Below are 15,286 nucleotides of genomic sequence, written 5' to 3' on the forward strand. Positions count from 1 at the left end.
TGGGTTCCGCAACTCTTGCCCTGCAGGTCTGCCTTGGTCACTACGCACGGGACCCATGACAGAACTGGGAGTGTCCTCGCGTGTGCCTGCCTGCGAGGGATTGTGGAGGCTGGAGCTGGGGGGGAGAGGGAGGCCGAATTGCTAGGGCCAGGCCCTGTCGCTGTGAGGCTTTCTGCTGTCTCCCGGCAGCGGAGGAGCGCTGGGGTCTCAGGTGTGGCGCGGCCGGTCTCCTGGTGGTGTGAGCCCACTGCAGGTGGGGATCCGCGTGGAAACCAGGGTCCAGAGCCTGGTCCCGAGGAGAAGGGCGGCAGAGAGGAACCCGTAGGGGGAGGCCGGGCATTGAGGCGTCTGAGATTGCTCCCCGGAACGAGAGAAGAACACGGCTCCGGGCGGCCCTGCACCGCGCACCGGCTCTTTCCAGGTTTGGCTGCCGTGTTCTGGGCCCTGCAGGTTTGCTGGCCCTCGCGGCGCCGAGCGGGAATGCCCCGTGTCACCCAGGTGGCTCCAGCCTGCTCCCTACTCCCTGCACCCTCTGGAGGACCGCAGGGTTGTGCACGAGAGACAGAGATTTGGACCTAGTGAAAGGACGCCGCCCCTTAGCGCCAGCTATGGACTACATTGAATCAGGTTTGGCTCGCAAGCTTGCAGAGGGCCAGAAGCCCTCCTGGGGAGTTAGTACCAGGCCTAGGAAGAACACCCTAGGAAGAGGCCGGGGAATGCCACTGAAGGGACACAGCTTGCAACCGCCTTTCCTGTGGCGATTCCTAACCTTCTAGACCCAGGAGGTTGAAGTCCCAGTCTTCTGGGTCTGGAATGGGTCTCTGGATGGTTGTGGTGGAGCTGGAAGGGATGGCCACAGAAGGCTTGCCCAATGACTAAAGTTGAAACTGCACAAGGAGAGCGAGCAGGGGGGAGAGGATCTGATCTCTTCCTGCTGTGGTAGGGAGAGGGCAAACAAACCCAAGAGGGAGTGGCCCTTGGCGGGGGATCAGAGAACAATAGGGCCATTTGGACCTTGCCACCCACCTCCTTAATCACCTCACTAATAAGGTTCTTCAGCTCTTCTAGCTCAACTGTGTACAAGGTCAGTAGTCTACTTGATGGGTGCCTCCTGTGAACCTTTTCCCCAGTAGTGTTGGAGCCCAGGCAATTCAGGTAACCCAGGAGGTTTTAAGCCATTCTTTTGTAAGTTTAGAATATCCTGTCCCGCACCAGATGGGCATTTTAATTTGTTCATTTTTCAGCACATGTGCTCAAGTACACAAAACTGGCTGGTGGAAGAACTGGGCCCAATCCCTGGGCTTCCCGTCCCACCCCCTCTTTTTTTCCTTGCTACCCAGTGTGACCAGTAGACCAGCAAAGGCATCACTCTGGAGCTCTCTAGAAGTGCAGACCCTCAGGACCTATATCAGGAGTCTTAACAAGTCCTGAACCATAGTTTACCAAGATCCTAAGGATTCACATGCACACGAAGATTTGAGAAGTACTGACATGTACTATACTATGCTACTTGCCTACTTCCATGTTTTTGTTGTTGTGTTAGCCTTAAACCACTTCTCTAGCATGATTTGGGCTAGTTTTTTGTTTTGAGGTTTTAAAAACAGTACTATATAAAGCTCTCTAAGTGTGCTGCAGAGACCTAATAGTGCTTGGGAACACCAGGGATGAGGGGAGAGGTGTAACTTCTTCCCCTTAAGTCCTCATATCTCTCTGTGACCTTGCCTAGGACCGTGTTGTGTGGTTAACCTGCAGGCTAGATTTAAAAGTTCTTTGATGGTTTTCTTTGTGTTTATATTTCCAAAAGGCCTAGTAGAGGACCTGCATATGGCAGGTCCAGTAATTAACTCTCCAGTGGCATGGCCAGACTGTGGTCATACCTTACCTACCTGCAGCCTATTGTGAGCCTATGGAAGGGTGGGAGCCTCATGCAGTTTGGTACAGGGACACTTCTCTTTGATGTGGGCATTCTAGAAGCTGCCTGTCAGCTCCCTTTGACCCACCTGTGTCCCTAGAACCATAGAGGTGATACGCAGAGTAGGGGTCTCCAACTTGGGGAGCCTGGGAGCTTTACATGCCGCAAGAGTTAGCCTCCCTTATGGCTCCTTTTACCTTCCTAGCTCTCCCTTCTCAGGACCCTGCTCTTCCTCCAGAGAGATACTCAGAAGAAAAGGGCACAGCCGGTTTATTCCTGGAAGCCAGGACCCAGGTGAGTTGGGGTTTTCTTAATTTTTTCTTAAGGGCCTGAACCATACGGATAGCTTTGCCTCCTTCTCTCTCCAGCGTCTTTGTTCGTCAAAGGGAACTGACCCCAGTGGCTGCTCTGCAGGAGACTGAGCCTGTCAAAGTGAATGATGGCCTCCCTGCCTTTGCCCATGTTCCTCTCTTCTCTTGGTAGGCCCTCTTTCGCTTGGATGCTTTGGGTTTACTCTGGCTTATTTCTGTAATGGGTTCTGTGGTGACTACTGAGTAAAATGACAAAGCCTTGGCCTTGAAGGAGTGTCACATCATGGGATGAAACCACCAATCACAGTAAGGATGTGCATGGTTAGATGGCAAATGGAGTGGCACAGAGAGGCCTTTCTGTTGAGGTTCATGACATGGAGAATTGGCCTGTGCTGGAGAGGCTGGGAGAGCTTGTGGAGAAGTGGGGACAAAAGATTCTGAGGGTATGCATTGGTGGGGAGGCCATTTGAGGCTGGGTCCCTTTCAGATGTCATCTTCCCAGATTAGCGAGGAGACAGATTTAATTTCACTATTTACAGGCCTTGTGGTCTTAGATGAGTCACCTAACATCTCTATTGGTTTCCCACCTGTAAAATGAGGATGATAATAATGTTGATGATGAAAATGATAATTATTATTTCCAGAGAGCCAAATCCATATTAGGAACTGTTCTTCACAATTTACATATTCTAACTCATTTCATCTTTAAAACGTTCCCATAAAATGGTTACCATTAAGTAACATTTTCATGGTTATCTAGGTAGTAAGGAAGGGCCCCCAGTTTCAAATTCAGGCTGTCTAGCTCCATGCTCTTAACCACTCAGTAATACAACTGCCTCATACTTGTTAGAGTCATCTGACAAATGGCAGTTGCTTAATTCTCGTCAGCTTTGAGGATCATGGTGATTGATTCCAGAGGCTGATGTGGAGGAGAACCAACTGGAGGGCTGTGACTGCCTGTGGTTTCCTAGCATCCAAGATGGTGGTGTATGGGATTCTGGCTTGATGACAGACACATTTCATTTTCAAGCCAAAGGGGGGAACCTCCACCAATAAGGAATGCTTCCAATTAATCAGTAGAGTCATGAATAGAGCTTACATCTGTTTGGCCTTGATGTACATCATTCAGAGGTATAGTAGGGAGCTTAGGCTAGTTCAGTGTGGTAACAACAGCACCCAGATCTCAATGGCTCCTGGTCACAAAGGTGTATTTTTTCTTTTTGCTGCGTTTATCAGTGACGGGCTGCCTGTGACTCTGCTTCCTACCCTCTTCACTCTGTGGCTCAGACTGAAAGATTAATCCCTCTCTGGGATATACCATTCTTGTGTTAGAGGAAAGAGCAATGTCAGATCCAGGGGATTGGTCTTCAAGCTTCTGCTCAGAAGTGGCATGCGTTGCTTCTGCTCACAAACCACTGGCTGAAGCACATCATGTGGCCAAGCCTAATGCCAACGAAGTGGGAAGTATATGCCACCTATTGTGAGGGACCCAAAGGGAGGAGCAGTGATGAATTTAAACAATTAGTTTACCACTGTCTATTTTCTTACTCATAGATATTTACTTCCCTTTCTCCTGCAGACAAAATGCCTCCCCAAGAGAGATAACCCCAAAGCCCCATTAAGTCAGAACATCATGATCAAAGTCCTACATGGCGTGATAGTCTCCACATCGGGTCTGGGTGGAGAGCCTATGGATCTGGAGACCTATGAACTAAAGGGACAATTACTTGAATCCATATATTGTATGTACAGTGAACAATGGGGACAGGATGACTGCAGTAAACACTCCTATTCAAAAAGGGGCAGCATGGGAGGAGCCCAGCCGTCCCAGGTGCCAACAGTTAGGAAATTCTACTGGGCAGACACTGTGAAGACCTTTGCCTTGGGAGTGGGAAAGTCTCTTGATTTATGCCCTGGTTCTGCTTCCTGTGTGGCGCTCCCCAGTGCAGTTTCTTCTTGGCTGTTGGCTTTGCCCTCAGGAAGTTCCTTCCTTTTATGGTATCCTTCTTGGTTACATAGGGTAATATTGAAGATTAAGCTCTTTTGAAGGTTAAGCAGCTTTTTCATCCTGCCTGAGTAGGTCAATGGCCCAGGATTGTTTTAAGTGCAACTCTCAAAAACCTGATCAGCTTTTTATGCATTTACTTCTAGTCAGCTCCATGTGTCAATAGCTTGACCCAGTTTTCTTTTTTTTAATATGCCCTTCTTTTTAGACTTAATTGTGAGGCTTTTTGGATTTCCTTGGGAAATACTTTTTTTCCACTCTGAGCCATTTGGGCCCACTGAAAGGATTGGCGTCCCACTGGAAGCCATCTGAAGTTATTCCGAAGTTTAAAAAAAAAGGTTAGACAACAACATCTGTGACTTTGTCCTTAATAGGCTGAGTTTTTAATCATCTATGGTAATGCAAAAGCCTTATGTATATTGTCTTTGGCCGTTGGAAATAAGAATTGGTTAAGTCTTCAACCCTACAAGTTTTGACATTTCCAGATACTTTCTGTTGCTTTCCACCTTTGTTTTGAAGACCACAAACTTTTGGGCTGATTTTTTTCTTGTAGTACTTTGTCACATGCAGTCAATAAGAACCAACTCATACTACTAATGTTGTTTCTAGCCTCTTCTCATGACATTACAAGTTCATGCTTACATTGTTCATCTTTCTTTTTTTCTGAGAAAGCGTCTCACTCTGTCACTCAGGCTGGAGTGCAGTGGCATGCTCATGGCCACTGCAGCCTCAACCTACTTGGGCTCAGGCAGTCCTTCTGCCTCAGCCTTCCAAGTAGCTGAAACCACAGGCACATGCCACCCTGCCTGGCTAATTTTTTTATTTATTGTAGAGACAAGGTCTCGCCAAGTTGCCCAGGCTGATATTGAACCCCAGGACTCAGGCAATCCTCTTGCCTTTGCTTCCCAAAGTGCTGGGATTACAGGCATGAACCACTGCACCTGGTTGCTCATCTTTCCAGTTGCTGAAGGCAGTAGTTTTAACAATTTACCACGAAATTACACGGGTTGCTATCTTGCCAGTAAGTTTCTACACTACCTAGCCTTGAAGCCAATGTCATATTTTTGGCTTTTTATTACGGCAGAACCCTACTTTGAGTACCAGTTTCTTATTTATTTATCTATTTATTTATTTGAGTTGGAGTCTCACTCTGTTGCCCTGGCTGGAGGGCAGTGGCATGCTCATGGCCAGCCCAGTGTCGACCTGCTGGGCTCCGGCGAGTTTTTCGCCTCAGCCTTCCAAGTAGCTGGAACTACAGGTGTGTGCTACCATGCCTGGCTAATTTTTGGTTTATTGTAGAAACGAGTCTCGCCAAGTTCCCCGGGCTGGTCTCAAACCCGCGGACTTAGGCAATTCACTCGCTGCGGCCTCCCAAAGTGCTGAGATTATAGGCTGAGCCACCGAGCCCGGCCCCAGTTTCTTTCTTTCTTTTTTTTTTTGAAAACAGGATTTATTGAGAGGACAGAAAAGCTCCCACAGTGGGAGGGGACCCGAAGGGGTTGCCTCCAGTTTTTTAATGAACCAGTTTAGGCTAGTTATGCCATGATAATGGCAAACCCTGAGACTTAAACAATAAAATGTTTATCTCTTGCCCACATATTTTTCACTTGGATCATTTGCCACTCTCAAGGCAGGCAGAAAATAATAATTGCAGAACCCCCATCGGTTCTGAAAGCCTTTGCTCACCTGTAGCTCATGTCTCTTCCTTCACATTCCAATTGAGAAAGCAGATCACATGGCTACACCAAGGGCAGGAAGCTCACACCTACCGGGAGGGCCAGTGGATATTTTGCACAAATAATATAATCTATTCCAAGAGGTTACTGTAGTAGTGAGTTTTTCACATTTGATTATTTAGATTACTTTTATGTTAATATAAAATTGTTGCTTCAGCCCATTCTATGGAATCAGTATTTAAATGGGCTTTAATTTTTAAACACTTTGGAATAAAAGTGACAGGAGTTTAGTACTTTTACCTATTCTGCTTTTTAGTGGATTGCTATATAACATAAGTCAAAAGGGAAGTATTCTAATTACTCAGATTGAGGGTGACAGGATAATTCTGGCCAGGACCTACAAAATGGTTATACTTTGTAGTAGTGGTGACCTGGGATCCAGGGTCTCACGCTCAGCTTTGTAGACTCAGGAACTGAATAATGATTAGGCTCTGGGAGAAAGGGCTTATGCTAGTCAAACTCAGAAAACTTATTGTTTCATTATAAAGCCACTTGATTTACTTTTGCTGAACTGTGTGCTGGCAGGCAGGTAGGGAATAAATTATTATAAGGCCCAAATTATTTGACTTTAGTAAAAATTGTTAATCTCATAGGTCACAAGTTTCAAAAATACTTTATTAGAAGCCTTTTGATACTTGTGCATGTGAGAACACAAGCATATTAGTCTGTTAATTCTAGTTGATTCCAATTAAATGCAACTAAATTGAGAATAAAACTTTCTGACAAATAAGGGAACATATACCTCCCCAATCTAAGCAGAATATTTCTGTAGGCCTGATTCTTATTATATTTCTTAATATATTTGTTTTGCAGACCTCAAACTCTTGGGCTTATTTTTTTCTTGTAATACTTTGTCAAATGCAGCCAATAACAACCAATTCACACTACTTATGTTACTATATCTAATCATATATATTAAGCTTTTAGATATTTCTTAGCAGCTTCATGTTGATAGGCATACAAGTGGCACTACATAGGACACCATGTAGTAAGGGTGATACAGTCTTTGAAGCAGCTTAAACTATTTTTGAGACGACAAAACCCACAACTCTGTGGGCAGTGGGATAGCTAGGAACTCTTGCAATCCTTTCTTGTATACCCTGAGGGTCTCCTCAGATGCCAGTCTACTCTACTTCCCAAGGCCATAAGTGTGCTCTTCAAGGGTACAGGAGTGTCTTCTGTGTTTCAGGACCTGATGACATTTGAGGATGTGGCTGTGGAATTCAGCTGGTGGGAGTGGAGGCAGCTGGATCCTGCTCAGAAGGAGCTCTACAGGGAGGTGATGCTGGAGAACTTCAGGAACCTAGCCTTCCTGGGTGAGCACTGCTGCTCTAAAGCCCAAAGCCTGCTGGGCAGACTGTCTTGATTTCCTGGGTATTTAAAAGCTAGAGATGTGTGAGCCTGTTGGCTGAGTTTTGGCCTGGGGTTCTGAAATCAGACATTTACATTCTCTTTGGAGCCCAGAGATACAGTATTTCTCCTCCAAGTTCTAGGAAAAGTTCGACTCTTTATGGAGTTGAAATAAAAAGTTACCTGACTCTACTTTTGACATGTCATCATGCCTATTCTCTGGAGGCTTTCCACACCTACAGTATTTCTGCTCCACCTTAATGTCCAAAGGCTTGGACACAGCACATGGAACCATGATTATTTTCTTTCTCTACTGTAGGGCTTCCAGTATCCAAACCATATGTGATCTGCCAGTTGGAGGAAGGAGAAGAGCCCTGTGTGTTGGAGAAAGAAATCTCGACAGGAGCCCACTCAGGTGAGTGGGAACTAAACAGCATTGCACATAAGGCCCAGCTGGAGGTGATGAGTGGCCCTGAATACTTGGGGGCTGTCTTTTCAGAAGGTGAGGCAGGTGCCCTTAACTTTAGAATTTTGAATTTTGTAATTATTTCTGGTATCAGAAGAGGAGATGTACACTTTGCTTTTACCTTTCCTTTGGTTCCCATCTCTGCCCACAGCCTTCTGGGCTATTGGTGCCAAAAAGCATTGCTAGATGTCTCACAGTCAGTGTTAGATGGATTGGCAGTCAGGTATGACCAGACAGTCCTATATCAGCAGGGTTAATGGGGTTAGTGTGGGACCAAACAGAACAGTTGATCAGCTAGAAATGAAACGGGAACAGGCAATAACACACTGAAGGTGTCAGGAAGATCGGGGTGAAGATATTTCAAGCTTGTGTAAGCGGAACCTCAACAGAAGTAGTTCCAGAAAGGACTACTTGCCAGCTGTTGATGGCATCTCTTTGAGACCTTTTATTCTTAGATGACTTGATAGTTCCTGGTAGGCTTCACCCCTTAGAGCAGAATTCTGAACTTAAAACTCTCCTGACTACTGTGTGTAGCCCAAGCATACTATAGGCAGGTAACGCTCTCAGCCAGTCAATGTCAGTCTCTATGGCAGAATCATAGCAGGTAGAATCAGGCAGAGCTGAAGCTCAGGAAAATGGTGGTCAAATCCTAAGAGGATAGGATAGACCTCATCATGAGAGTTTAGAATATATGATGGAGAGAGAAGATGCTGATCTCCTCTGTATTGGTATTTTCTTCATCTTTTTTTCTTCCAGAATGAGATCAAGGGTCTGACATTTAGATCTGGTTTCATGATCAATTTCTGTTTATTTACTGGTGCACAAGCATGGCACCAGAAGGTCCCACTTGTTAAACGTTCAGGTTCCCAAGACCTACTGTCTCAGAATGTCTCTGAGGACTGGTCTCTGGAATCACTGGTTAGATGTCACCAGCCATTTCCCTCTTCAGAAGTATCATTATTATTGTATTACTTTTCTATTATTGCCAAACAAATTAGCACAAACTTATTGGCTTTTAGCAATGCTAACTTAGTATTTCGTAGTTCATGGGTCAGAAGTCTGGCATGGGTATCACATGGTTACAACCAAGGTATCTACAAGGCTGTCCTTTCGGGAGTGTCTAGGGGAGAACCTGTTTTCTTTTCATTTGGGTTGTTGGCAGAACCAGTTACTTGCAGTAGTAAAAATGAGCCCCTTGTTTTCTTGCTGGCTGTAAACCAAGGAGTATTCCCAGCTTCTAGAGACTGCCACACTCTTTGACTCAGGATGCCCTTCCTCCATCTTTCAAGCCAGCAATGTTGGGTGGAGTCCTTCTCACACTACATCTCTCTGCTCAGCCAAGAAATGTTCTCCAATTTTAAGGACCCTTGACTAGTTTGGGCCTACTTAAATAATCCAGGATAATCTCTCCATCTCCATCTCAAAGTCTTCGTCCTTAATCATATCTGCAAAGTCTCTTTTGCCATGTAAGATAACCTACTCACAGGTTCTTGAGATTAAGGCATGGACATCTTTGGGGGAGGATTATTCTACCTGTCACAATTATATACAGTAATATGATATATATGCAATATGTACATAGTACATGATAATATATGGTATGGACTGGAGGGTGTTAAGGGAAGACTTTGTGGAGGACTTGAATTTGTCCCTGAAAGATGTGCAAAGCCTTAGAGAAAGAAGGCGATGAGAATGGGTGTGAACATTTGGGAAACAGGGAGACAGTCAACTTTGGTGCTAAGAGTACTTGCTGAAGAAGACGACTTGGTTAAATATTATAGGGCTAGAGTGAGGAATTCAAGTTTTGTCGTGTAGGCACTGGAGAGCCTTTGGAGCATTAGGACTGGGAAGAAACACAAGGAAAGGGATATTTTGGGAAGAAGAACATGATGAAGGGTTTCAGGAAAGACTAGGTAGGAGAACGGGGTAGAAGTCTGTTACAATTATCTAGGCCTGAAGAGATTATGAGGATATAGAGTCTACTATACCCAGGTGACTTACAACCCTAAACTTTGTCTATTATTTTTTACCCCTGTCCCTGAAACTCAGCCTATTTCCCTTGTCATCCTTCCTGCCCTCCTCTCATCTTTACAGTCTTTGGCCTTCCCTTGTGTAGTGGAATCTACATACAGTTCTCTCAGGTTTTCCTAATCTCCAGTCACCTCCTTCATGACACCTCCAAAAACTTAAGATATAAGTCATTCCTGAAAGAATCTGTACATCCCTTTTAGATATCATTTTAAATCTTAATTATTATTTTACATCCAATATAGGAGTTTACTTTCTCTTGGCACATAGAACTAGAATGTGCATTTTTTTTTTTAACAGACTGGGAGAAAAGGCCTAAAGGCAAGGAATCAATGCCAAGTCAAGGCATTTCCAGAGAAGAATTATTCCAGGTAGCATTGATGGAAAAATACAGTCAAGGTGAGCTCTGGTCCTCGAAACTGAAAGCAACCTGTGGTTATGATGACCAGTTAGAGATGCAGCAGATAAAGCAGGAAAGACACCTGAAAAAAATGTCAACCACTCACAAGTCTGCTCTCAGTTTTAGGAGAGATTATGAATGGAGTGAATCTGGCAGAAGTTCAGGCTTCACATCAGTTCTTGTTAACCAACACAATGTTCCCATGGGAGAAGGATCCTATAAATGGGATACAAAATTTAGACAGACTTCAGGGGGAAATAACTCTCCAAGAACCCAACCAGAGAAGAAATCTTGTAGATGTCATGAATGTGGAAAGCCCTTTCATTTCCAGTCAGAACTTAGGCGCCATCAGCGATGTCACACTGGAGAAAAGCCCTATGAATGCAGTGAATGTGGGAGAGCCTTTGGCCATATTTCATCCCTTATTAAACATCAGAGGACTCATACTGGAGAAAAGCCCTATGAATGCAGTGAATGTGGGAGAGCCTTCAGCCAGAGTTCATCTCTCATTCTACATTATAGATTTCACACGGGAGAGAAACCCTACAAATGCAATGAATGTGGACGAGCCTTTGGTCATACTTCATCCCTTATTAAACATCAGAGAACTCATACTGGAGAGAAGCCCTATGAATGCAGGGAATGTGGGAGAACCTTTAGCCAGAGTTCATCTCTCATTGTGCATTATAGATTTCACACTGGAGAAAAACCTTACAAATGTAATAAATGTGGGCGAGCCTTTAGCCAGAGTTCATCTCTCACTCAACATTATAGATTTCATACTGGAGAGAAACCCTACAAATGTAACAAATGTGGAAGAGCCTTTGCTCATACTGCATCTCTTATTAAGCATCAGAAAAGTCATGCTGGAAAAAAAATCCTATGAATTCAGTGAAGGTAGAAGGGCTTTCAGCTGGAGTATACACATTACCAAACCTCAGAGAATTTATGATGGAGAAAGATCCTAAAAGTGTAATGTATGTGGGAAGACCATTGGTTGGAAGGCACATTTTGTTCAACATCAGTACATACTAAAGAGAAGCCCTGTCATTGTCAAGAGAGAGGGTGGGCTTTCAGCCACATGTCCTCTTTTACCAGACACTGGAGAATCCATACTGGTGAGAAATCACATGAGTGTAATGAGTATGGAAAGGCTTCTGTCAGAGGGTGTGTGCATCAGACAGTTTATACTTGGGAGGAGCCTTCTCAGTGTAATGAGTACGGTAAGCTTTCAGTCACATACTATTCCTTACAAAAATTAGATAGCTCACACTGGAGAGAAATTCTCCAATTGTAAGAATGGAGACACCTGCGGTAATACCTGTTCCCTTAGTAAGTATCAAGAACACATACTAGAGAGAGACCCTGTGAAGGTAGGAAATGGAGGAAGTTCTTCATCAGTGTTCATTTTTTATTAAGCATCAGAAAATTCATACTTGAGAAAAACCCTAAAAATGCTGTGAATGGCTTCAGCCACGCCTCATCATTTTATAAGCCTTGGCGAACTCTCCCTATTAGCTAGAAACCCTGATAATGTGACACATGTGGGAAAGCCTTTGATGGCTGTTCCACGCTTTTGCCCATTAAAGAATTTATGACTTCAAATTTAGTGAAACTGGGAAAACCTATTAATATAGTTGAGAGCTCAGCATTTGTTAAGTCTTCACCTTAAAGAGAAATGCTGGGCTGGGCTCGGTGGCTCAGCCTGGAATCCCGCGCCTTTGGGAGACTGAGGTGAGTGGACTGCCTGAGCCCGCGGGTTCGAGACCCGCCTGGGCAGTGAGACCTCATCTCTACAATAAATAAAAAGATCAGCCGGGTGTGGTAGCACATGCCTGTAATTCCAGCTACTTGGAAGGCTGAGGCAGAAGTACTGCCGGAGCCCAGCAGGTCCAGTCTGGGCGACTGAGTGGCGGCCACTGCACTCCAGTCTGGGTGACAGAGTGAGACTCCAACTCAAAAAAAAAAAAAAAAGAGAAATGCTGGGAGCTTAATAAACATGAGGAAACTTCTTTTAGACTTGAGAGTCATAAAACTAGAGCTGAAAATAAGCTGAGAAATCACCTTGTCTGGTGGATTCTAGTAGGTGAGAACCACCTGTATAACTGCACTTGTGTACTCCTTCCCCATTCTGTTTCTGATGAGTTGGGGAGTTATAGTGTGGGTGAAGAGGATGGAGACTGAGAAAGTTGGAGAGCCACCAGTGGTCTAGCCCAACCATATTTTAGAGCTAAGGAAACCTGTTCAGGAAGTATCATGTCATGGCCTATAGATCTAACTGAGCTGAACTTCTTTCCCGTGGTTCACAGCTATAGTTTGGGGACTGAGAGACTGAAGGCCTTCCCTGTACAGTACCCTCATGCACTTGTTCTCTGTAACACATGTTACTTTTCTCTGTGAGGCAATGGAGTGGTCTATATTTGATCAAAAAGCAGTTTTCATTACATCTTTACACTACTGGATTTGAAACTTTTGAAATGGAACCTTGTTTAAATATTAAAATTACTAAAATATGGATATTATAAAAATATCAAAACCTCAAAAACATTATTCTAAGTGAAAGAAGGCAGATGCCAGAGACCACGTATTGCACAATTCCATTTTAGAAAATGTCCAAAAAGGCAGATATTTAGAGACAAAGTAGATTAGTGGTTGCCTGGGAGTGGCAACTGGGAGTGACTGCAGATTTTGCAAGGAATCTTTTTAGGGTGCTAGAAATGTTCTATTACTGAGTGGTGGTGATGGTTGAACAATTTGTCAAATTCACTAAAATTCATTGGATTATGCCTAGAAGGGGTGAATTTGATGGTATATAAATTATACCTCAATAAAATAATCTTTTAATAAATCAAATACACCGCTATATTAATGGTTGCTAAACTAATTTTCCTGTTTTTACCTGTTACTTCAAGCTATCTGTGTGTCATTGGTATCCATTTTTATTTTCTGTGACAGTTACCCCTACATTTACTGGGTCTTAGAACCTTGTCAGGCTCCTCTTTAGTTCATTTCATGCTGGCTGTGCATCTCAGGTGAAGAAGTCAAGAACAAGAGCTGGTATAGAACACAGAGTCTTGCCTAATAAGGAGTAACTCGTACTAGGCCAGTTCTTCAAGCATTTAAAGTCTAGAGGAGAATGCTGAGCCCAGAATTGAAGAGACCAGCTCAAGGTGGGTCCAGGTACACAGGCTGGGTCTAAGAGTTCACGAGGTTAGCCAAGGCAGGTTGAATGCAGAGGAGGCTTCTGGATCTTGCACTTGCACAGCTGAGGACAGGTTGCCAGTCTCAGAACCTAAAAATCATACAGGATTTTTTTCCCCAGAGAGCCAAGGTTCACACAAGCAAATCTTTTACACTAGTAACAGCTTAGTTTGCTTCATCGCTCCTTTTTTCCAGTGCCCTTCTCTGACACCCACCCAAGCCACTTTATATCTGGATGCCTGCCACAATTTGTAACTGTGCTTTTCCCAAAACCCTTCTCTTTTGTGTATCCCTGCCATGTTTACCATTCTCATCAGTCTGAACCCACTGCTTACCCCGTCCAAAAATTCTTTGCACTGCCTACAAGATAAATCCCCACTTTTCTGTTAGGCATTTCATGCTCTCTTCAGTCTGTCCCAACCTCCTGTTGTTCCTGACAAGAGCTTCCATTGCTGACAAACTAGCTCTCCTGCCACCCCTCTGAATGCCTTTGCACTTCTCAGCCTGCAAACCTTTACCTAAGCTGTACCACCAGCCTGGGAAGCTTTCCTCACCTATATAAAGGCTACATAATCAGTCAGAACCTTGTACAGAGGCCCCCTCCTTGAGAAAGTAGCCTCTTGAACATTGGTATAAAATTTTACTTTGTTTGCAAAAAAATTTTTTTTAATGGAGAGTATATGTTCTCGTGATAATTCTTAACACTGTGTTGATCTATTTAAATCATTGTTTAAAATCATTTCACCACTTTGTTAACTGCTTCAGGTCACAACTCATAATTCCTTTCAGAAATGAACAAACAGTAGGTGCTCATTAACCATATTTCAATTTGAAAAGTAACTTATAATGTCAGGTTTTCTCAGTGCTTCCAACGAACATTTTTGGACAAGATGAAAAGCTTTTCTTCTAGAAAACTACCAATTAAAGATTTCCTTAGAAAAATGCAATGTTGCTTCCTGTAGTTATTTTTCCAATTCAAATATACAGCAGTATTATTCCATCTTTTAGGGGTGGGATGGGGTGTGTGTGTGTGTATGTACAAACAAATTCAATGCTATTTTACTATTTTAGTTTGTAGCACTGTAATGATTTCTGATACCAGCTGCCCAAAATTAGGACAAACTTCACAGGTTAACGACTCAGTAGGCCATGAGACTGCCCTCACTTCAGATACCAACTACAAATTTGAGGGTCTCCAGGACTCCTTGACTTCTGACCACGTGGCTACAAATTCATGGTTTTCCACTTCCTCCACAGGCTAGATAACTCACTAGAATGACTCTCAGAACTCAGGAAAGTGCTGTATTTATTATGACAATTTTATTATAGCAAAAGGATACAAATCAGAATCAGCCTAAGGAAGAAATGCTTAACACGAGGCCTGGAAATGTCCCAAATGCAAAGCTTCTGTCATCCCCAGAGGTATGTTACCCTGCTGGCACATTGATGTGTCACAGTACACAGAGTACTGCTCATCAGGAATCTCACTAAGCTTTGGTGTCCAAAGCTTTTGTTGGGGTTTCATTACATAGGAAACGAATGAACTGGTCACACAGTTGAACTCAATTACCAGCTCCCCTCCCCTCCTGTCTCTGTTTGCATTGCCATAAGGAATACCTGAGGCTGAGTAATTTATAAAGAAAAGAGGTGTATTTGACTCAGTTCTGCATGCTGTACAAGAAGTATGGACTGTCATCTGCTTGGCTTATGGTGAGGGCCTCAGGCAAATTTCACTCATGCCAGAAAGCAAGGGGAGCTGATGTGTCTACATGGAAAGAGAGGGTGCAAGAGAGAGAGAGAGGAGGGAGGTGACAGGCTATTTTTAAACAATCAGTTCTTGATGGAACAAATTGAGCAAGTCATTCATGAGGGGAATA

The 15,286-nt window shown here is 43.9% G+C and overlaps 1 protein-coding gene across 1 annotated transcript; it reads left to right on the forward strand.

Annotated features, from left to right (window-relative positions):
- The first annotated feature begins 608 nt into the window (after positions 1-608).
- ZNF514 (zinc finger protein 514) lies at positions 609-11,323 on the forward strand. Its single transcript, XM_008051721.2, has 5 exons — positions 609-727; positions 2,116-2,206; positions 7,154-7,280; positions 7,634-7,729; positions 10,109-11,323. The coding sequence occupies exons 1-5, from the start codon at positions 609-611 to the stop codon at positions 11,092-11,094; spliced, it is 1,419 nt and encodes a 472-aa protein (XP_008049912.2). The 3' UTR covers positions 11,095-11,323.
- Positions 11,324-15,286: the final 3,963 nt, after the last annotated feature.

The sequence above is a fragment of the Carlito syrichta genome, unplaced genomic scaffold (assembly GCF_000164805.1).
Source record: "Carlito syrichta isolate Samal-C Ts95f unplaced genomic scaffold, Tarsius_syrichta-2.0.1 Scaffold227536, whole genome shotgun sequence".
In the NCBI taxonomy this organism is placed as follows: domain Eukaryota; kingdom Metazoa; phylum Chordata; class Mammalia; order Primates; family Tarsiidae; genus Carlito; species Carlito syrichta.